Here is a 23,807-nt window from a genome sequence, read left to right as displayed (position 1 = left end):
TAAGACAAAATTCACGTAAATCATATTCAAATAGTCTTAAGAGCGAAAACACATCTACTATGTGATCTTCGTTCCTTTTAGATTAGACTCGTTATTTCAATTGAACAAACAACTTAAACTATCATTCGAAGGCGCAGGAATTTTTTAACAAGTCTGAGATAATTCATCAAATGATATATACAAAGTCGACATGAATGAGATTCAAATAGTCTTAAAAGCGAAAAACACCACCTTAATTAGTCACTCCACAAAGAGACATGACCCACGTCAGTGTCCATGTCATTCCAATTGAAACCATTTTGCATGGCAGGAGGTGTAAGTAACATCCCTTCTGCCATGCTGTCTAACAAACCAGGCATATTAAACAATGCCTCCTCATCCAAGAACGCCACCTTGGAATCGTCGTCAGCTAATCCGCCACCACATGGAACACCTAAAACACATGGCAACGTACACGTAGGATGCTGACGAGGTCGAAAGGATTCAGCAGCTTGAAGAGCAGCCAATTGAATATCTCTTGAACTTGGTGATTTTGGTTTTGGTAGAAGCCAAGCTGAGTCATGAAAATTAAGAGGGGTAGATTTTCCTCTAAGAGCAAGGGCTGCTACGTCATAAGCTCTAGCAGCCATTTCAGGTGTTGGGAAAGTCCCAAGCCAAAGTCTTGATGTTTTATAGGGTTGTCGAACCTCACAAACCCACCTCCCACCATTCCTTTCTCGTACACCTCTATAAATTGGGTGTCGGGTTTCTTTGAATTTCTTTCGTCCTGCTTTTCTCTTCTTGTATTCAGTCGTATTCATTTGTTCTTGAACTACAACAACTGGTTCTAATGACGACGAAGAAGAAGAAGATAGTGCTGAAGCGGTACTATTTTCTTCGAAGCCCATTGAACCTAGAGAGAGGGCTAAAGCTAGAGCCTAGAGGTCAGAGAAAAGAGAAGTTCTTGATAGAAGAGAGAGAGGGTTGTTAATTGTCAGTTGGAGAGTGAAAGTTTAGAGTAGACTTTCTATATAAGAAAGAGAGTTTTCGAATGTGTTACATATGATTCCAAAAAGCATGTGATAAAATATTGTATACAAATATTGTATAATTCGACTGTTATCGTGCTTATCACATCGTATCGATGAATCAACGAATCAATGCCCATGTAGTGACGATTGTAGTCAATAGTCAAAAATAAATAAATAAATTGTATCAACATATAAAGCACGTTTGGAAAAAATAAAGCACGTTTGGAAGAAGGGAAGGAAAGAAACTGGTTATTTAATTGAGGGGTTTGGATGTGACTAAAAATTAATTTAGATTATATTTTTTATTTTAAAAGCAAAGTGAGATTAAAATAGTCAAATGTGACGATGGAGACCCACCTTAAAATGATATATCTACACTTTGGACATTTTGAGAGGTTAAAAGTCCAATTGAATGTAAAAGAATCAAGGTTTTGGAGTTGAAATTAGATAAAACGTTAGTTTATATTTGTGAAACTATCGGATGTAGAACGAACACTATTCGATGACACTGTATTTTTCAAAATGTAGCATACACTGCTGGCGTGGAGATTGACACACGTGATTATATACATTTTCACGCAACTCCCACCTACCTTTGTACGTGTTAGCATCAGCATGTCTTTTTTTTTGTTAAAAATGAAAATATTATATGATTAACCTATTACGTAAAATATGCAAAATAGTTGCAATACATGCTAAATATTAGAGTGGAAATTTGTCTACCACTTGGTTGCCCAAGTGGTAGATAGCGTTGACATAAGCTCTAAAATCCTACAGGTCCCAAGTTCTTTTCTCAAAAGATGTGGAATATAAAGTTATTAAATTTGAATTATTAAAGGTATAAACAATAATAAGTTTGTCGAGTTTTAGATTTTATGTTGTTGGGCTTTAGGCCTTTTAATTATTGGTTTAACTCCTTGAAATGACTAACATAGATCTTAGTTGAATTCTTATTAAGAAAAATAGAGTGGAAAGTCCAACTACTAGAATACCCTATAGTAACTTTTAAGAAAGATTAGATCCATACAAAATTACAAATTTTATGGCTAGGTTATTCACAAAATTTTACATAACTAGACTTAAAACCTATTACTACTTAACAAAAAAAAAGACATGACCTATTTGCGTATACACACTTTTCGCATGAAAGATAGTCTCACGCTTGCACCATATGTTATTGATATGGTGTCATTTGTAACATGAGTCGTATGTGAGTTTCTGCTATCCATAATGTGTTTCACGCTTGCACCACATGTCATTGATATATAGACCGTGATACACGCTCTTCCAAATACTTGCAATAGATGTCTAAAATTGGAGGGCCCCTATTCATAGATTGTCGATAAGACGTTGTAGGATAAAATATTTAGAATTATACAAAAAGTAAGCATACAGGACATAGTTGTAGGTTCTTTCCTCAAGTGGACCATCCAATAGCTTTTAGCCAAGATGAAGAAACAAACATTTCATACCTAGTAACCTATACCGGTTGGATGGATAGATACCAAGCTAGTTTCTCATTTCTTCTGTTTCCTCTCCACTCTTATTCACAAGAAAACTTAGCAAAAAACCCAATCCTTTGGCCTCTCTCTATCTAATTCATACCAAGCCTTGAATATGTCTTTAGTGCCACACTCATGCAGTAACATATATATATATATATATATATATATATATATATATATATATATATATATATATATATATTATCCTACCGTTGTAATAAGTCTCTTGTACAAGTCAAAACTTGGTTGCCTAAGTGGGCGATAGTGTTGATATAAACCCAAAACTCTAGAGGTCTCAAGTTCGATTTTCAGAGAAGGTGAAATTCATGGTTATTGGATTCGAGTTATTAAAGGTATCATTAATAAGTTTGTCGGGTTTCAGACTCTATGTTGTTGGACTTCAGGCCCTTTAATTGTTGATTTTCCTGAGGCGGTTATTGTGCATATCCCATTTTGATGATGTATCAATGCCTGAAATGACTATGTAGATCGTAGTTTATTTCTCAAAAAAAAAAACATGTCTTTTGTACAGTAGTGCTGGTCTGCTATTACAGAAAAATTATTGAGATATAAAAAAAGTGATAGATGTACAATTATTTGAAAATTCATTATAAATGAGGTAATTTGGAGAATTAGTGGTATATTTGGCTTGGACTATTCCGTTAAGGTTAATCTTTTACTTTATTCCAAAAGAAAATTTGGTGTAAGGAATATTTAATTAGATACATTTTTCGTCTCCTATGTTCCATCAGTTTAAAATGACATCAAGTCACATCTAGCAGAACATCACACTAGTAAATGGAGAGCATCACAATTTTTTTTTATCAATTTTCACGGCATGCATATTAATCTTATGGTCAAATTACCATATAACATATCTTTGACAAGTTAGATATAAATTACTTTCAACAAAAAAAAAAGTTAGATACAAATAAAAAAATGAGTTAGGTTACAACGAAATAATAAATTGACACCTCAATACATTTGATCATGACCCCATCACAAAGTTGTCTTCATAAATCTAGTAATGGATTTTTTCTCCCTAATAGAGAAAATAAAGTTTTCGTTGCACGTTTTCATTGCATATAAGAGAGGAATCGACATATTTCGTAGGCAAGATAAGGATGTGATATGGAGTTGTGATCTTGTGACCATAACAATATAATGACACATAAATTACGTATCTCTAAAGTATCTTGTTTTAAAATCGAAGTAAGACTTAAATATACACCATGAGACCATAATGACCCAAACAATTGTTACTTAGAACAAGATTAAGGTGTCGTTTGGTAGCCAAAAGTAGAAGTACTTTTGCTTGTAGTAGAAGTTCTTTTTACTTTAAAAAAGTAAAAAAGTTTCAAAAGTATATTTGGCAAAAATGTAACAGTGTCTTCGGCCTAATTATGCGATTCAATCTCCTTTTGGGTGCATCAATAAGTGCTCCTTCATTTTACTCTACGACATCTTTCTCTCTTGTCGTCCCACCGACTGTGGCAGTCGGAGGAACACTCAGGACTAAGCTTAATCAGCTCTGGACATGAACGGCAAGGATTAAACCCAATCTGAGAGCCTTCCGACTGGAGATGGGCTGACAGCAAAAGGATTGGGCGCCTTTAGAGGCATTTTACTTATGGGAGAGCTCATCAGTGGCAAAACCGTCAATTCACGTATATCATTTCCCCGCCGTATCACACAGACTATTAGAAACGATTGCGCGGGATTTCTTCTATCTTGTTGTTTCAGTAGCTATTAGGTCAAGATCGGAGATTTCAGCAATGGAGGAATTTCTGTAAATTCCTCTCTCTGTTTTCATCATCATTCGCTAAGTTAATATGAGGTCCAAGGACAAGATTTCATACTTCTACGACGGTACTAATTTCTCTCTCATTCTCTTCTTTTATCTACGTCGAACTTAAAAACCCTAATTGGTTTAGGGTTCTCATCTACCGTTGTTCAGGCCAACTCTAGATGAGTTATGTTCCTATTTTACCTTTCCGATGGGATTTAGGGTTTTATATCTATTATTCACGGAACAAATGACCTTAAAAACTTTATTGCTTACCTATATATTTTGATAAGTAGGGGATTTTGTCAAGTTTCTTGAATATATATATATATATATATATATATATCTGTTAGCTGCATTTGGATTTCAAAATTAGGGTTTGTACGAAAGCTTAATGATAGAGTAAAAAAATTGCAGGAGATGTCGGGAGCGTGTATTTTGGGCCAAATCATCCGATGAAGCCGCATCGTCTTTGTATGACACACCATCTTGTGCTCTCTTATGATCTCCACAAGAAGATGGAAATCTATGTTAGTAAAATCTAAAACCAATACTTATTAATCCTTGTTATCTTCATTTTTATATGTATCTTGGAATTTGAAGGCATTTAGTTGTAGTTATGTTCTTTATCTTGAATGCAGCGACCTCACAAAGCGTATCCAGTAGAGCTTGCTCAGTTCCACTCGGCGGATTATGTAGAGTTTTTGCATCGGATTACTCCCGATACTCAACATTTGTTCATGAATGATCTGGCTAAATGTATGATTATTTAAAGTTGCATTAGAATCTCGATCAATCACTGTTATTAGGTATTGTAATTAAAATACATTTTTTCTATTTTTTTCAGATAATCTCGGGGAAGATTGCCCCGTGTTCGAAAACTTATTCGAGTTTTGTCAAATATATGCTGGTGGTACACTAGGTACATACGGTTCCTTATTTGTTGATACTACAAAATGTGAAACGAATTGTGCTTAACTATAGTTTGATATGTCAAGCAGATGCTGCACGTAGATTAAACAACAAGCTCTGTGATATTGCAATAAATTGGGCTGGTGGTTTGCACCACGCAAAGAAATGTGCGGCATCTGGATTCTGTTACATTAATGACTTAGTCTTAGGAATCCTGGAGCTTCTTAAATATCATGCCCGTGTTCTATACATTGATATAGATGTGCATCACGGTGATGGAGTGGAAGAGGCTTTCTATTTCACTGACAGGTAGTTTCACTTATTTGTTTTTCGAATTCAAGTTCAACATTGTGTATTTTATTGTCTTTGAAGCTGTAATGCATTCTAGTTTATAAGTTCATGTCTATTTGACAAGGATGTTGGCAGTTGTTGACATCTGACAATGGTTGCGGCGGGGAGGGAATACATGAAAAACTAAGTAGTACTAGATCATAACAATAACTGTCTCGGTCTCGGGTTGTCTCGCCCGAGTTTCGCCGAGAATCTCGGCCAAACCCTAACTCGGGGTCTCGGCCGAGTCTCGTCTCGGGAGAGGGCCGAGACCGAGACGAGACCCGAGATTCTCGGCTGTCTCGGCCGAGACCAACCACATAGGCAATCATATAACATACAAAAAAGTAATAGCGAAAGGCAAAAATGCTTAAGAAAGCCACCATTAGTTTTTCCTTGCTTTCTTGTAGTTTTTAACATGACCTTGTTTAAACTTACGAACTTCTAAATATTCTGCCCTTGTCGTCAATGATCTTAAAGCCACCATTTGTTGCCACATAAGAAATTTATTGACTTTTGAGGATAACGATGGATATCTGAGATTATGAGTACCTCATTCGCCCATTTGGCTTGATTCAGAACATTTAGGTCTTTAATCTCTATTTGCTTTATGATCCAAACATGTTATTGAAAATCTAATTTCCACCTAAATTACCTGCATGTTGTATGACATATGTACTTGGTTATTTTACTATGAAATATTTAAACCCTATGTAATTGCCTATAAACTCCTAAAGCACATTTTGGTTTTGCATAATCCAATACGATTATGTAGTAATCCCTAAAAGCATTTTGGTTGTTATGTGAAATTTCTTAAATTGGTAGACTGGTAGTATGTAAACTTCCAAAATTATCGCAAATCAGTCATAAGAATCTTAATTGCCATTTTGGATGTATGTAAATTGTTTTTGGTGTATCAAATTAGTTCTTTGTCGTGACTTTATTGCATTGATGAATTAGTAAGCTCTACATTTGAACTTTGAAGTGACTTTTTGAATAGTTGAGATACATATTAAGCTGACAAAGTTTGAATTAACAGAGTGATGACTGTTAGCTTCCACAAATTCGGGGATATGTTCTTTCCTGGAACTGGCGATGTGAAGGTATATATTGTACCACAGGTTTGGTATTCTCATTGTAGGATGTAACTTTTGGCAAGTCCTATATGAAGCTATATTACACGTTCAATGTGTTTCTTTTAACTTTTAAGTAAGCAATACTACGGGTGTTACAAAATTAATATACTATACAAGGGAAATGAAACATCTCACCTCTGTTATTTTGCTGTGCTACTGAATAAGCACCCTATTTGCTTCTACTAAATGTAACTTGCGATTATTAACAGTTCTAAATCCAACATTGCACATTTTCGATCCTTTAGAAATTGTGTCACTTGCTGCTTGAGGGAGAGTGATGTTTGCAAAAACATTGCTTTGCCAAGGATGTCGAAGAGGTACCTGTTACTGAAAAGAAAAGGAGAAACCATTATCCTGTAATCTAGAATTGCTTTTCTCCAAGCTTTCTAGTCTAATTGTTTTCAGTTCAACTTACAATATTAAGTGGAAAGGGTAGGTTGATGGAAATGCCTTTTGTTGTGAAGGAAATAGGAGAAAGAGAAGGAAAATATTATGCGATAAATGTCCCCCTGAAAGATGGAATAGATGACTCCAGCTTTAATAGACTTTTCAAGACAGTAAGTTTCGATATATAATACCTTGATTTTAAGTTATTTTTATGGTTATTTCATTTTTGTGGTGCCAAAGCTGGACTTGGCTTATAATCTTCAATTGTGTAGATCATCGAAAAAGTTGTCGAGACATATCAACCAGGTGTTATTGTTCTCCAATGTGGGGCAGATTCACTTGCCGGAGACCGATTGGGCTGCTTCAACCTCTCCATTGATGGTGCTAGTCTCCTAGTAATTAAATCTACTTGCATAACATTCTAACTCAGAGCTTATATTTTGCTTAGTCCAATATTTGCATGAGTAGTGTGTTTGACTGTTACAATTTGAGATGAATTTAATCATCACATACCTTGTCTCTGGTTCTAACAGGTCATGCTGAATGTGTGAACATTGTGAAGAAATTTAATCTTCCCTTACTGGTAATGTAAATATGTAAATATATGCCTCATCTGATTTGGTAGTTATTAATATCTTTTGTTTGTTTCAAAAGAACACAAGTACTTTCTGTTGTCAGGACATAGAAACGTGAACATGAATTTTGACTTCTCTCAGGTTACTGGAGGAGGAGGATATACAAAAGAGAATGTTGCTCGATGCTGGACAGTTGAAACTGGGGTTCTATTGGACACAGAGCTACCCAAGGGTATCTACCAACTTTCCCGTCTCACATTCTTTCTCTTTATTTATAGTTTACCTGTTGAGCTTTCTGCTTATTATATTTCAAAGGAATATAGGATTTCTCCCTTGACCTATCAGCATGCCTTCTAGATGCAAAATTAGTTTGTATTGAACTGAGACCTTGGTTTCATTTTTATTTCTTTGCAGAAATACCAGATAACGAGTATATCAAATATTTCGGCCCAGACTATTCACTGAAGATTCCGAATGGGCATATAGTAGGGAACTCTATCTTCTGAACTCATCACTTGCATACTTTTTTTAAGGATTGGACATGGCTGAGTTGATATCCAAATTGGGCTTGGCCTTTGTTGTTCAAGTCCAAAAAGATCATGTGAATCAACTTAGCTTAGTCCCTATCCCTGATTTAAGAGTAGTAGTTATGTAGTTTGCATTTTGTTGTAAGGACTAAGTATAAATATAGTTTTGACTCTAAAGTTATTCTGGTTAATGGAGCAGGAAAACTTAAATAGCAAATCATATATCAGCACTATCAAAATGCAAGTTTTGGAAAGCTTACGGTGCATCCAACATGCTCCAAGTGTACAAATGCAAGAGGTAAGTAGCTTTTGCAGTTTTGACCTTTGTTGGGTTTTAGGTTGCGTTGTGATATGGTGTCTCTCTTGTTTGCGGCCTCTTATTGATCTTTCTTGGCCATCTTTAGGACTTGTGATTACTTCCATATTGCTGGGTAGTACTTAGTCTGATCCTATGACCAACCATTTCTCACATTTTGCAACACTAGAAAAATGTGGACTTCGTAGGTATAGACCCAGTTTATGGTGCTTCAAACATTTTTTTTGTTGTTGGTGCTGATCATATATATATATTGAAGAACACAGTTGAAAATATCAATGATATGGTAGTGCTTATTAGGGAACAAGTATGGAAGAACTATATTTTCCAGTTAGATATTATGTGATTGAATGGGCTTCCGATATTTCAGGTTCCACCTGATTTTTACATCCCTGATTTCGACGAGGATGAACAAAACCCTGATGTTCGGGTAGATCGTAAGTGATATTTCAAACACTTCACTATTATCTTGAATCACTTCCACAGTTTCCAAGAGAGCATCATCATGAAAGACCGTTGTGACTGATTCAAATTCTTGTGTAATTGCAGAGCACACTCACGACAAGCAAATCCAACGAGATGATGAGTATTATGATGGTGACAATGACAATGATCACATGGAGGATTAGTAAAGGTCTATTTGAATCATCTTTGGGGTTTGAGAAGAGGTTTATGATTTTATATAATTGTAGACTAGAGAAATAGTTAATAGATATCACTGAAATTTGATCAAAATGTTAAAGGTACCATGCTGTAAATATTTTAGCTATTGTTTGTTATCCTGTAAATTATTTCCAGGGGTGCGCTATAAAAGCCCTGCTTCTACTCTTTCATTCAAACTCATTTATTTATCTCAGGTTACCATTTGATCTTCAGAATTTTACTACCAATCGTATTGATTGTTAGATCATTCAACGGCCCTTCTTGTGTTTATTTTGCTTTTGCAAGTACAACCTCACTTGGATAGTTGGGTATTACTATATGCTACCAATCTATTTTTTTTCATGTTGAAAGATGCTACCAATATATTTGGAAAACCCAATCTTTTACCTCAAAGAACAAAACAAATTATTTCTTGTGTATTCATTTGAATAGTTTGTACATCATTATGACATTATTAAACTTGAGATGAACAAGTGTAGTAAGATCTCTCTATCTATGATGAGCCTGAAATATGACTGTTCTCGGCGATAATGGTATCAAGCAATGACTCACAAGCATCTTCAAGTATATCTAGAACCTGAAATAGAATTTAATCAAAATGGGAGACTAGTATTATGGTATTAATTAAGAACTTGGATAGAAGAAATTAGTTGATGTTAAAACATTTCATCAGCAACAGGAAAATACATCTTTTTCTTAGGAAGAGCTTCTTCTGAAGAATAAAATCAGGAATGAGTTTTACCTTTTCAAAACCTTTGGGTCCTCCATAGTAAGGATCTGGAACTTCTTTCTCATCATGTTTCTTACAGTATGAGCACATTAATCTAACCTGCACACAAACCCATCTCCAGTAACAATCATATAAAGGCAAACCTAATTTAGTCGGGTGGTCTATGAAACACTAATAAATTTCACCCGAAAGATATAAGTTCAAAACAACTAAAAATGAAGAACCACATTAACCTTTTTATATGCATCATCTGGGAGAGTTTCCTTGGATCTCCATCTCTGAAGTGCACCCAATATATCATCTACTCCCAAAAAAACAATCATCAAATTCATAACAAAATGCAAAAAAGGTGCCAAATTTTGTACATTGAATCTGAAAATTTCACATACCCTTATTTTGCATATCCATTGCGAGTATAAGATCAAAATCTCTAAAATCAGAAGCTCGAATTGGCCTTGAAATGGAAGTTATTTCTATCCCACGTCTTTTAGATGCTGCTATCATCCTTGAATCAGCTGGCTTGCCCTTCAAGAATTAACCGAATTAGGTCAAATTTTGTTCAATGAATAATTGGTCAAAGGAGTAAGTAATTAAGAGTTGAAACTACCTACCTCATGGAAGCCGATAGTGCCAGCAGAATCAATCTTGAATTTTGATTGGATGCCTCTTTTCTTAAGAATGTCAGTGAAGACACCTTCTGTTGGACTAATTAGTTTAATTGTCCTTCTCGAATACACAATTCGATAATGATTCCGTTCGACAAGTTATGTTACGAAATTAATAACAATATAAAGTATAAGTTTTATGACCGAGTCGAGTATTGGATACTCTCTCCTTAAGACGTTATTCGTCCCGCAATGGTGCTAAGCCGGGTTGTATATACGAATCGTCTCCCAGGATAAAACAGTCTTACCTTCTTGAAGCGCAGCACTTCGTTCTTCAAGAAACTTCGAACCAAATACGTAGAGAACTCTCTTAACTTCTTTGACTTCTAATGCAAACTCTTAACTCAAAAACTAATTGATTTTTCTATATTTAAAATGAAATCTGATTATGTATATATAGAGATGATTGTGACTATATGGAGAGACATCTATATGGAAAGACATGATCCTAGGGATGTGTCTCTTTTAATTTTAATTCAACCAAGGCAATGGTTGAACCAAGGCAATGGTTCAAATTGCCAACAATCCCCCACATGAATTAAAATTTATTCTATATGAAGACTATGCAAACTGACAATGCATACAGACTAAGAGAGTTCATATGGAAGTTGTTGCATCAGGAGAGGTGGCTTTTGGCTTTGAACCTTCCTTAGTGTATGACTACCGGACTTACTAATTGATTAGTGAACATGATGTCTTGAACTATTCAATTTTCGCAGTAAGTCGATACAATAGCCAACACACAACTTCTTCCGTACATATTTGATTCTTTGGTTGTGTCCTTTTCGGCCCTGGACAACTCCTGGATTCATGAGTGCTTTAGAGAATTCCGCCTTAAGACATTCTCATAGAACCGGCATCAGTTCTACACTCACATAGGTGATGTCCTATGAAGAGTACCCTGACGTACCCCACTTGTTTCAAGAATATAGGCATCATTAAAAGCATCGCTTATCCTATCACCTGACAGGCAACACTGATACTTAGGAATGGGTAAGAGAATGACTCTTTCAGTGTTACTAGCGAGTATTTCACATTTATGTTGTCCCTTTTGAACCTAGATCTTGGGATCTCCAGTCAACTAGGTTGGGTTTCTATTGTGATCTACTCATTTACTTTAGGCTTTAAGCCCATTCCCCTTGATAGCTTGTACATTTGCTCTTTCGATAACCCCTTTGTAAACGGATCCGCTAGGTTATCCTTTGATTTTATATAATCAATTGTTATAATTCCACTTGAGAGCAAATGTTTAACGGTATTATGTCTTCGACGTATGTGTCGAGATTTTCCGTTATACATTTTATTATGTGCCTTGCCAATTGCCGATTTACTATCGCAATGTATTTTAATAGCAGACACTGGTTTTGGCCAAATTGGAATATCCTCTAGAAAATTACGAAGCCATTCAGCTTCTTCTCCAGCTTTGTCCAAAGCAATAAACTCTGACTCCATGGTTGATCTTGCTATGCAAGTTTGTTTTGAGGACTTCCATGAAACTGATGCACCACCTATGGTAAAAACATAACCGCTTGTGGATTTAGAATCGTTTGTATCTGAAATCCAATTTGCATTAGTATACCCTTCAAGAACTGCAGGGTATTTGGTAAAATGTAACCCATACTCCTTAGTATATCTTAAATACCTAAGAACTCTTATCAGAGCACTCCAATGACTTGTATTTGGATTGCTCGTAAACCTACTCAATTTACTTACTGAGTATGCAATATCAGGTCGTGTACAATTCATTAGATACATCAAACTACCAATTATCCGAGAATATTCTAATTGGTTAGTACTATGACCCGTATTCTTAGTTAGATGTAGACTAAGGTCTACTGGAGTTTTTACAACTTGATTATCATTTTTGTTGAATTTCTCTAAAATTTTCTCAATATAATGTGATTGAGATAAAACTATTCCATTAGAAGTTCGACATATCTTGATTCCAAGAATTAAGTCTGCTTGACCTAAATCTTTCATATCAAATACTTTTGATAGCATTTCCTTCGTAGATTTGATCATATCTAAATTGCTACCCATTATTAACATATCGTCTACATACAAGCATAGAATTATAACTCCGTTGGTAGTAGATTTAGTGTAGACACATTTATCACACTCGTTAAGACTAAAACCATTTGACAACATGGCTTTGTCGAATTTCTCATGCCACTGTTTTGGTGCTTGTTTCAGCCCATACAGTGACCTCACTAATTTACAAACTTTCTTTTCTTGACCGGGTACTATAAACCCTTCCGGTTGTTCCATATAGATCTCTTCTTCTAATTCACCATTCAAGAAAGCAGTTTTAACATCCATTTGATGTATCTCTAAATTATATAGAGATGCTATAGCAATTAATACCCGAATTGATGTTATTCTCGTAACAGGAGAATATGTATCAAAATAGTCTAATCCTTCTTTTTGTTTAAATCCTTTTGCGACAAGTCTCGCTTTGTACTTGTCTATAGAACCATCCGTTTTTAATTTTCTCTTGAAAATCCATTTATAACCCAATGGTTTACACCCCGGTGGAAGATCTACTAACTCCCATGTATGGTTCTGAAGGATAGACTCAATTTCGTTATTTACGGCCTCTTTCCAAAATTGAGATTCAGGAGAAGACATTGCTTCTTTGTATGTTTGCGGTTCTTGTTCTAACAAATATGTGAGGAAATCCGGACCGTATGTTTTGGCAATTTTTTGTCGCTTGCCTCTTCGGAGTTCCTCTTTATTTTCTCCTGCTTGTGGTTCTTGAACCACATTTTCTTTATCACTTTGGTTTGTATTTTCATTGTTACTAATATTCTCAAATTTCCTCTTTTGAGCACTTTTCTCATCGTCTAATTTACATGGAAATATGTCCTCAAAAAATGTAGCATTTCTTGATTCGATTACCGTATTAACATGTAAATCTTGAATTTCAGATTTATGTATGAGAAATCTGTATGCACTACTATTATGTGCATATCCTATGAAAATACAATCGATAGTTTTTGGTCCAATTTTGACCTTCTTTGGTGTAGGAATCGCCACTTTTGCTAAACACCCCCACACTTTGAGGTATTTATAAGAAGGCTTTTTTCCTTTCCATAACTCATAAGGAGTTTTATCCTTTTTCTTATGAGGCAATTTGTTCAAAATATAGTTTGCTGAAAGCAGAGCTTCCCCCCACAAATTTTGGGGTAATCCTGAACTTATAAGTAATGCGTTCATCATTTCTTTTAAAGTTCGATTTTTTCTTTCAGCGACTCCATTTTGCTGAGGCGAATAAGGAGCCGTTGTTTGATGGATAATACCACTTTCAGCACAAATATCAGCAAATGGCGATTCATATTCACCACCTCTATCACTTCGTAAAGTTTTGATCTTTTTATCGAGTTGATTCTCAACTTCACTCTTATATATTTTAAATTTTTCTACGGCTTCATCTTTACTTCTTAATAAGTAAACATGACAATATCTGGTACTATCATCTATAAATGTGATGAAGTATTTTTTCCCACCTCTTGTCTGAACCGTTTTTAAGTCACATATATCACTATGTATCAGTTCTAACGGCTCCGTGTCTCTTTCAACTGAATGGAAAGACGACTTATTCATTTTTGATTCGACACAAACTTCACATTTATGATTGGGATTTAAATCAAATTTAGGTATAAGGTCCATGTTAATTAATCTTCTTAAAGAATCGTAATTAACATGTCCTAACCTCTCATGCCACTTAATACAAGAATCAATAATATAAGCAGAATTATTAATTTTATTGATCTTAGGAATAACAGTCATTACATTCATCTTGAATAGACCTTCACTTAAATACCCCTTTCCCACATACATCCCATTCTTAGTAAGAATAAAATTATCAGATTCAAATACAAATTTAAAACCATTCTTACTTAATAAAGAACCAGAAACTAAATTCTTTCGGATGTCGGGTACATGAAGCACATTTTTCAGAGTTACTTCCTTTCCAGATGTGAATTTAAGTATGACTGTCCCGGTGCCTTCAACTTTGGATGTTGCCGAATTTCCCATAAATAAAGGTTCAGCGTTTTCTACCTTTTTATAAGATGAGAATACTCCTTTATCTGAACAAATATGACGAGTAGCACCAGTGTCTACCCACCATTCTCTTGGATTATTTACCAAGTTGACTTCAGAAATAACGGCACATAAATTAATCTCTTTAACACCGTCAGACAAGTTATCTATCACTTTGTCTTCCGTCTTTCTTTTCTTGTAAGTTTTCTTCCAAGTTTTGGAGCGACAATCTTTGGCAAGATGTCCTTTCTTGTTGCAATTGTAACAAGTTCCCTTGAACTTCTTAGAGTTCCCGTGATATTTTTCTTTACCGGAAAATTTCCTTTTCTTTTTCAGTCCCCCTTCAATCACATTCACTTTTGAGATTTCCGAAGGCTTCTCATTCTTTTTCTCGGCAAGACGACTATCTTCTTCAACTCTCAATTTTAAAATCAAGTCCTCCAAGTCCATTTCCTTGCGTTTATGCTTAAGGTAATTTTTAAAATCTTTCCAAGATGGTGGCAATTTTTCAATGATTGCTCCCACTTGAAATGATTCACTAATCACCAATTTTTCTGCCTTTAATTCTTGTAAAATTAATTGGAATTCTTGAACTTGGCTAATGACAGTTTTAAGGTCTGTCATCTTGAAATCCAAAAACCTTCCTATGATGAATTTTTTCACTCCGGCAGTTTCAGACTTATACTTATTCTCTAATGATTCCCATAATTCTTTTGCCGTTTTTATTGGACTATAAACGTTGTATAAAGAATTATCGAGACCATTAAGAATGTAATTTTTGCAAAGGAAATCAGAATGTTTCCAAGCGTCTACTGCAGCCACATTCTCAAAATTCGACCCATCTTCTTTGAGTGAGGGTGCTTCTTCGTACAAGAGCCTAGCAAGGTTGAGAGTGGTCAAATAGAATAACATCTTTTGTTGCCATCTCTTAAAATCAACTCCAGTAAACTTCTCAGGTTTTTCTCCGTGAGAAACATGAGTTGGAGGGACAGGAACATTATTTCCAATATTACTTGCCATTTGTCTGTTGAATACACAATTCATAGACTAATGAGAATATGGTAATACACCGTATGTCTTTCTTGATTGAATACCTTCTTAATGTAAATAATAACATTCAATCTTCAAATGACAGAATAAGTGAAGCATTAACAACCACTATCATAAAACAAAATCAATTTAATATTTGCTTCGTACTCCAGAACAGATAATGAGTCAATTTAATAAACAAGATGATGCTACTGTTTAATGTATTATAGTATCTAATTAATATACTATAACTCAATTTGGTAATCTGGCTTTACTTTATCCGTTGGCAGCAAGCACTAATTAACAAGATATTGTAAAACTCACATACAAGTGCATTAAAACTTCATTTTCATGGAATGATAGTGGGCAGGAATGTATACAATTATATCACATGCAATACTAAAGAAGACAGAATCTAAAATTGATGTTAACAGGACCCCTAATAACAAGACAGAGAAGGTACCTTCCTTTATATTTCGTTCTCTATTTTTAATACGAACTAAGTGGGCCAACAGTTGAATCAAATACACTACTTGACGAATGAAATCCAATACAAAGAATAACGTCTTAAGATTGTTGGACTAATTAGTTTAATTGTCCTTCTCGAATACACAATTCGATAATGATTCCGTTCGACAAGTTATGTTACGAAATTAATAACAATATAAAGTATAAGTTTTATGACCGAGTCGAGTATTGGATACTCTCTCCTTAAGACGTTATTCGTCCCGCAATGGTGCTAAGCCGGGTTGTATATACGAATCGTCTCCCAGGATAAAACAGTCTTACCTTCTTGAAGCGCAGCACTTCGTTCTTCAAGAAACTTCGAACCAAATACGTAGAGAACTCTCTTAACTTCTTTGACTTCTAATGCAAACTCTTAACTCAAAAACTAATTGATTTTTCTATATTTAAAATGAAATCTGATTATGTATATATAGAGATGATTGTGACTATATGGAGAGACATCTATATGGAAAGACATGATCCTAGGGATGTGTCTCTTTTAATTTTAATTCAACCAAGGCAATGGTTGAACCAAGGCAATGGTTCAAATTGCCAACACCTTCAGCTGCTGGACTTCTGCAGATATTGCCTAAGCAAACAAATAAAACTGAGAAGGGTTTGTTTTCTGTTGATGGATTTGTGGAAGCCATTGATGCCTTTAGAGTTGGAAATTTTGTGGGTTTAGGAGAGAAGAAGGGTGAGGAGTTTTGGGGAAGATTATGAATTATGGATTTGAGATAGATAGTCTAGAGACTAGGACGGGCGCTTCCGTGCACACCCAACTTTTTTTTTTTGCCGTAGGGGCTTTGGCTCCAGTCAGTGACTTCAATCAATCCAATTTGTTTGAATAAGTTAGTAAGAGCATTGGCTCGGACTGTCCACTCGAAAAGAGTAAGCATACTCTCAAATTGGTTCCACTACAAAACCCGGCTTAGCCGCTCAGGCTGGCCAGTATGGGGGCTTGCCTATGGTTTCAAGCTGGTACGAGTCTGAGATTCAAAATTTTCAGATCTGATAACCTCCTATATTACTTAAACTCACTCTAAAACCATTCGAACTCAAATTCAAAACTATGATAAACATTTTTCAAGGATTGAATCACTTCGAATTTGTTTCAAAAAACTAGATTAAACGATAAACTGCGAAGTTGAGATCTTTTGAAGTCTTTTTTTGTCTATTTCTTTAGTGAACGAACGGTAGATTCTAACAACCACATCTAAGAAATCTAATGAAGATTTTGGAAGAAAATGGAAACCAGAAGTGGAGGAAGAAGAAGAGGGAGAAGTCTAGGAGTGCTTGGGGCATCTACGGACAAAATAAGTGTACAGGTGATGCACCTGTAGAATATCGGGCTTAAACCCAAAAAAGTGGGACGCAGGAAGCCAGACACCCGTCGACGATCAGTCTCTATAGTGTGTGAGCAAGGTCGAAGTTATAGTCTATAATGGGTTAAAAATAGTGAAGTCCAAACCAAATTCATATAAGAATACTCGGGTTTAAGGCCGACAAATTATAATGAAAGAGGTTTAAGGCCGACAAATTATTTTATTATTTACTGTTTATATTACCGAAATTACATGGGATAAATCTCAATGACAATCTGCTTCCACGGAGACTCGATCTCACGACGTCACGGGAAGAAGAGTGGTGTCCAAGCACCAAAGGGTGGCGGACGGTTCCCTTACTTGTTGCTTCGCGCTAATCACAAAATTATAATTAGCGATTCCCTCTCTGGGATCGTGATAGTTCCGACTGAACTTGCTTCTCTCAGTCATTATACCACTGAAGATCAGAAGTCCAGAACCTCCTACCAATCACAGGGACTCTATTCTCGAATCTAGGGTTCTTGCTTTTATCTTACACTTTTCTCTTCTGAAACCCTAGAAAAATGGAGGAAACTCATAACGCCCTAGAAAAGATTGAAGAGGCTAAGAATGGTACTCAGGAAACCCAAGAAGAAACCCAAGAAGAAACAAAAGAAACTCAGAATGGTGAAGAAAAGTCATTAGTGATCGAAGACGCCGACGAAGAAGCGATTATAGGACCTGGTCCTGCTGCTCCTCGCTCTCGAAAACGTCCCTTGCAATTTGAGCAAGCTTTTCTTGATTCTCTTCCATCCGCCAATATGTAAGTTCTTCTACTTCTAACTATTACTTCATATATTAAAATGTTGCAAGGTTTATAGGGTTTTAGATTCTTCATTGTTTAAGCACTTCATCCGAGACGTTCTTAGTTATGATTGGGGCTCTGGGTATAGACATACAAAACTGGATGAGCTAATTTAGTAGAAACTTACCAAGAACTGAATGAGTAATTTAGTTATAGGGATTGTGTTTGTATGCAGAGTGAATTTCTGTGGTCAATGAGTAATTTAGCTATAGGGTTAGTTATCTGAATCCATATTAATATTTATCTTCCATAGGTACGAGAAAAGCTATATGCATCGTGATGTAGTGACACATGTTGCCGTTTCTGCTGCTGAGTTCTTGATAACTGGAAGTGCTGACGGTAATGCGTTATTTTGATATACCTCTTCTGGTTGTTTACAATTAGTTTTGTCAAAATTCTTAGCCACTCGGGTTGCAAACTTCTAGTTTTAACGTACTTAATAGTTTCTAATTGTAAATTTCTAAGCAGCTGAAAGTAAGGATTGAGTAGAAAGAAAATGACCTGATAACGAAAAACTATGAAATTTATTTTTTCTATTTTCATTGAAGTAGAGTAATATTTCTGTTAACTGCATTCTCGCTTCTCGTTGATATTTCATTTTCAGGTCATCTGAAATTTTGGAAGAAGAAACCTATGGGTGTTGAGTTTGCTAAACATTTCCGTTCTCACCTTGGAGCCATTGAAGGGCTAGCTGTGAGTTTTTAACTTTCATACACTAGTGTTTTCGGTTTGTCATTTAATATCTATTCATGTTGTCTGAACATGTAATGGGCTTTTGAATCTCATATTAAGGTTTAGAATCTCAAAACTGTACCTCGTGCTTGCTCTGCTCAGGTGCTTTTTGTTGAAGTAGTTTTTTGTATGCAGTTACACGTTTGGTGCTTATGTTAGAAAAGGTTGCTTGTCATGAATTTGTGTCTTTTCACATTTTCAAAAATTTTCCTTGAAAATCTGCATTATTGCCTTTTGTTGTTGAATTCATTATTTATTCCCCAGTTTCCTTTTTCGTCAGTGGTAGTCATGTAAAGATCAAGAGAACCAATATGTGGAGTTGTAATGGTGCTGATATTCTTCTGTTTGGTACTTCTTTCTACTAACAGATGGCCTTTGTTTGTTTTTAATCATCCTATTAATGTTCATGTGTCGTGTCAGCCCTTCTTCTGTAATTCTTTGACGCTGGTTGCCCATGAGTATATCAATACATCCCCTTGAAGAACAGTCTTTTTCATAATTTAGGAACAGTTATCAACGGTGACTTAGTTCAGTAATGCAGGTTAGCGTGGATGGCTTACTTTGTTGTACAATTTCAAGTGACCGGTCTGTGAAGATATATGATGTTGTCAACTATGATATGATGGTTATGATACGCCTACCCTTTGTTCCTGGTACAATTGAGTGGGTTTACAAGCAAGGCGATGTCAAAGCGAAAGTTGCTGTTAGTGATCGGAACTCCTCAAATGTGTATATATATGATGCACGTGCTGGTTCAAATGAGCCTATCGCCTCAAGACAGGTCTGCAGCTTTTCAGTGCCAAAGTGTTAACAAGCTTCAAACTAGTAGTTGCTCTAGTCAGGCTTTCATTTTTACATGCTTCTTTGCCTGTATGGTCTTATGCAGATACATATGGGCCCAGTAAAGTATATGAAGTACAACCATACATTTGATACTGTGGTATCTGCAGGTGCCAATGGAATTATAGACTATTGGTGTCCTGAGACACTTCAGTTCCCAAAAGATCGGTAAGTACCTCCAAAGTTATACTGTTTCTCTTGTGAAAGAAGCTTTGTTGCGAATTCATGATTTAGATAAGGTGTGTGCTTGATTGGTAAAATTTACTCACCGCTGATAAAAACGAAAGACTCTTTATGATGACTCAATAATTATGTGGTTCATTTCATTGATAATATCTTTTTCGTTATAGTTTTGCTCCTGACTTTGTGTAATATGCCATTGTTTAACTTTTATGCAGAGTGAGTTTCAGGCTGATAAGCGAGACAAACCTTTTCGAAATTGGCAAGTGCAAAACTACTGTTTCTGCAATTGAGGTACGACATACGCTGTTCAAAACACACCTTATGGGCCCTATGACTGCTCGCCTCAGATTTCAGTTCCGAGTCTATTTTAATGTTTACCTTCCCCTGGTATCTTGAAGTGAATTCACCTGTAATAGTTTATCTGAGTTCTCTTCTACATATTCTACAGGTTAGTCCTGATGGTAAGCAATTTGCAGTTACTTCTCCTGATCGTAGAATACGCGTGTTTTTCTTTAAGACGGGTAAGCTGCGTCGGGTTTATGACGAATCTCTTGAGGTAAATTTTATATTTCATGTTATCTGGTTCTTACAGTGTTCTCAGGACTTTCTTGTTTTTACAATAGTTGCTGTGCATTGTTGACCAGGTCGCGCAAGATCTGCAAAGGGGTGATAATCCATTGTATCGGCTGGATGCAATTGACTTCGGAAGAAGAATGGCAGTCGAGAAAGAAATTGAGAAAACAGAAAATGTGCCACAACCAAATGCAATCTTTGATGAGAGTTCTAATTTCCTTATATATGCAACTCTCCTGGGAATAAAAGTAAGACCTGAAACTTTTGCACTTATTATAATCCGAACTGATATTTACTCTTACCATGAAAATTTTGAAAACATCTGTTCTTCTGATTTCCATTTTCTACTAACCATACATTCTTCTATGCATTTTCTGGCTACAGATTGTAAACTTGCACACAAATAAAGTGGCAAAGATTCTTGGGAAGGTGGAAAACAATGACAGATTCTTGAAAATTGCTCTTTATCAAGGTGATAGAAACAGTAAAAAGGTAAGAAAAATACCCGCGGCTGCAGCAAATGCCAATGAGAGCAAAGAACCGTTGACAGATCCTACCCTCGTATGTTGCGCTTTCAAGAAGCACAGGATTTATTTGTTCAGGTATGGCAAAGTTTTTCCAATTACTCACTGTCACATAGTTTGACTCGTTAGACACCAATTCACTGACATCGGGTGTTTAGGTGTCTTTTGACTTACTAATATGGTAAATGGAGTAGTTGGATGAGGCTAATTTCTAAAAATAAATGCTTACCTACATTTTGATGCAAGAAGACTGGGACTTGTTAGAATTTAAAGGGGAATCAAAATTTGAGAAACTATAGGAGAAAAATTTGCTTCAGGTTCCGTGACGATTGCCACACACTTATCCTTACATCTTTGGTTGTGAATTTGTAATAAAAGAAGTTGATTTGACTTCTTAAGTTTAATGATCTGAGTTGCAGTTTAACCTTGTGACATGTTTGAGAAAGTTGAACTTTTTTTATTGATTCCTTTTTGAATGCTAAGTGTCTAACGGACCAGTAGGAGAAAGTGGCCTAAGAGTACTTCTATATAAGCAGTAGTTATTGTTATATAACTTATATTCTTCCTTCAATTGTTAAATACCATTGTTTCTTCTTGGCAAGTACCATTTGCATGTTATTGAAGAATATTGGCCTTGGGAGAAATTTTTTTTTTTTCAATTGCGCAAGTAACTGTGCTTGTATTGCCGTATTGTTTATTTTTATGCCGCGATAATATGTAGTAATACAATGATATAGATCATTTCTTTTTAACAAGGACAAAAATATTTTATTAATGTAAAGCAAATCATTTTACTATCTTGTACCTTAATAAATATCTTTTTGTAAGTCTAATGACTCCAAAAGTATGTGGATTTTGTGTCATCACTCATGTATGCATTAGCGCCGTAAACTCCCTTAGTTTTATTGTCAGTCTGACCATAAATCTGCCTTCTATGCATGCCATCTGAATAGTCAAAGAGAACCAGAAGAGCCCGAAGACGCGACCAAGGGAAGGGATGTATTTAACGAAAAGCCGCCTGCTGATGAACTTTTGGCTGCATCTGATATAGGAAAATCAGTCACGACATCTCTTCCTGATAATGTGGTATGTTACCTCCTTTCCTTCCAGTGCATCTCTTAAGTTGCCTTGCCAGCTGCAATTTGGTTGAGAACTGATATCACAATATTTTTCTCATTTTTTGTGATTTCTATATCTTCTGTCTTACTCGTAAGTCATAATACATGCAATCCTTGGTTTTCTGCAAACAAGTTGAATTTGGTTTTCTGTAATGAAATTACTTATGTATCTAGTGACGCTAGTGGACACAAAGCGCATGCATTTTTATTTTTGAGTCTTTGAGGTGTACCTTGATGTCTTTGCTACTTTTTGGAGCAGATCATGCACACCTCACTCGGCGATATTCACATGAAACTATACCCAGAAGAGTGTCCAAAAACTGTTGAGAATTTCACAACACATTGCCGCAATGGTTATTACGACAATCTTATCTTCCACCGAGTTATCAAAGGCTTCATGATACAGACAGGAGATCCTCTTGGTGATGGCACTGGTGGACAGTCTATTTGGGGTAGGGAGTTTGAGGATGAGTTTCACAAAAGGTAAATAATTATCTACTTCTATCTGTTCTTTACCAGGTTCATTCAGGTAATAAGAAATTATCATCAACTAATATTTAAACTCCTAATTTGCAGCTTAAGGCACGATAGACCTTTCACAGTGTCCATGGCAAATGCTGGGCCAAACACCAACGGCTCACAATTCTTTATTACAACTGTAGCCACACCATGGCTGGATAATAAGCACACCGTCTTCGGTAGAGTTGTGAAGGGAATGGATGTAGCACAGGTAATGTCTGGTTCTCCTCGCTTAGGCAACCATCCTTTGCAAGTCTCTTGCTGTTAAACTAGATATACTAATGTATAGGTTTGAGTCTTGACTTCTGGTTGCTGTAAACAGGGCATAGAGAAGGTGAAGACGGACAAAGGCGACAGGCCTTACCAAGATGTGAAAATTCTGAACGTCACTATTCCCAAGTCCTAAAGTTTGTGCCTTGAACAATTTGATTGATTGTGAAAATCAACAATCATATTTCAGGTAAGACCACACATATGGTTTCGGATCGTTATATTGTCGTTCTAATATTGTGTTCTGAGGAAAACTTCAAGCTGGATTCTCCCACTATACTTCAAATTGTAGTCAACTTGTAATAGTTAGACCACCCTAGCCATTTTAATTGGAATCTCAAATAACCATTGAAAGTAACTTAAAATCGTTTCAGAAAAATTAACTTTGTGATTACTGTTCTGTTCTGATTTCCATCTGTTTTGGTACATTTACAGGTACTACGAGCTAGTTCTTGAAGTTTGGTCTAAAAAGAGATTCAGGGTTCCTTCCAAATTTATGTGTTATTCTGACTTTGTAATCCTGGTTATACAAGTAGATTGTTTTTTCTCTACAAATTTTTGGTAATTGCTCCCTTTTAGAATGTAATGTTTTAATTTTAGTAAAAGATTATTCCCGTAAGTGCAAGGACGATCATATACTTGACTTGGCATCTATAAGAAAATATCTTTAGTTGGTTTGCTCCTTGACAATCTTCTTACCAGATAAGTTTATATATAAACATGTATGACTCGGGGGTACAAATTTGAATCTGAGATT

General features: G+C 35.7%; 4 protein-coding genes across 4 annotated transcripts; 2 read left to right on the top strand and 2 right to left on the bottom strand.

Annotated features, from left to right (window-relative positions):
* Positions 1 to 153: 153 nt before the first annotated feature.
* LOC147546146 (dehydration-responsive element-binding protein 1D-like) lies at positions 154 to 887 on the bottom strand. The gene has a single exon (XM_086636360.1). The coding sequence runs from the start codon at positions 885 to 887 to the stop codon at positions 237 to 239; it is 651 nt and encodes a 216-aa protein (XP_086492486.1). The 3' UTR covers positions 154 to 236.
* Positions 888 to 4,172: 3,285 nt separating this feature from the next.
* On the top strand, positions 4,173 to 9,359 carry HDA9 (histone deacetylase 9). The gene is made up of 14 exons (XM_086637548.1): positions 4,173 to 4,384; positions 4,719 to 4,831; positions 4,943 to 5,060; positions 5,149 to 5,223; positions 5,303 to 5,522; positions 6,583 to 6,646; positions 7,144 to 7,236; positions 7,339 to 7,447; positions 7,600 to 7,649; positions 7,783 to 7,873; positions 8,056 to 8,126; positions 8,368 to 8,466; positions 8,855 to 8,921; positions 9,034 to 9,359. Exons 1-14 carry the CDS (start codon positions 4,348 to 4,350, stop codon positions 9,111 to 9,113), a joined length of 1,287 nt encoding a protein of 428 aa, XP_086493674.1. The 5' UTR covers positions 4,173 to 4,347; the 3' UTR covers positions 9,114 to 9,359.
* Positions 9,360 to 9,512: 153 nt separating this feature from the next.
* LOC147546144 (uncharacterized) lies at positions 9,513 to 16,819 on the bottom strand. The gene is made up of 6 exons (XM_086637549.1): positions 16,682 to 16,819; positions 10,489 to 10,571; positions 10,267 to 10,402; positions 10,111 to 10,178; positions 9,890 to 9,976; positions 9,513 to 9,724 (listed from the first exon to the last, which is right to left on the bottom strand). The coding sequence occupies exons 1-6, from the start codon at positions 16,770 to 16,772 to the stop codon at positions 9,641 to 9,643; spliced, it is 549 nt and encodes a 182-aa protein (XP_086493675.1). The 5' UTR covers positions 16,773 to 16,819; the 3' UTR covers positions 9,513 to 9,640.
* On the top strand, positions 16,688 to 23,769 carry CYP71 (cyclophilin71). The gene is made up of 15 exons (XM_086637547.1): positions 16,688 to 17,570; positions 17,645 to 18,249; positions 18,545 to 18,630; positions 18,896 to 18,984; positions 19,565 to 19,804; positions 19,910 to 20,031; positions 20,262 to 20,337; positions 20,495 to 20,602; positions 20,691 to 20,867; positions 21,004 to 21,221; positions 22,097 to 22,229; positions 22,521 to 22,744; positions 22,838 to 22,991; positions 23,103 to 23,240; positions 23,486 to 23,769. The coding sequence occupies exons 2-14, from the start codon at positions 18,011 to 18,013 to the stop codon at positions 23,184 to 23,186; spliced, it is 1,950 nt and encodes a 649-aa protein (XP_086493673.1). The 5' UTR covers positions 16,688 to 17,570; positions 17,645 to 18,010; the 3' UTR covers positions 23,187 to 23,240; positions 23,486 to 23,769.
* Positions 23,770 to 23,807: the final 38 nt, after the last annotated feature.

The sequence above is a fragment of the Eschscholzia californica genome, unplaced genomic scaffold, assembly GCF_041429995.1.
Source record: "Eschscholzia californica isolate CP2 unplaced genomic scaffold, dmEscCali1.0.p SCAF_4, whole genome shotgun sequence".
Lineage (NCBI taxonomy): Eukaryota > Viridiplantae > Streptophyta > Magnoliopsida > Ranunculales > Papaveraceae > Eschscholzia > Eschscholzia californica.
Note: the sequence above shows the minus strand (reverse complement) of the source record. Positions and strands in the feature narration are given on the sequence as shown.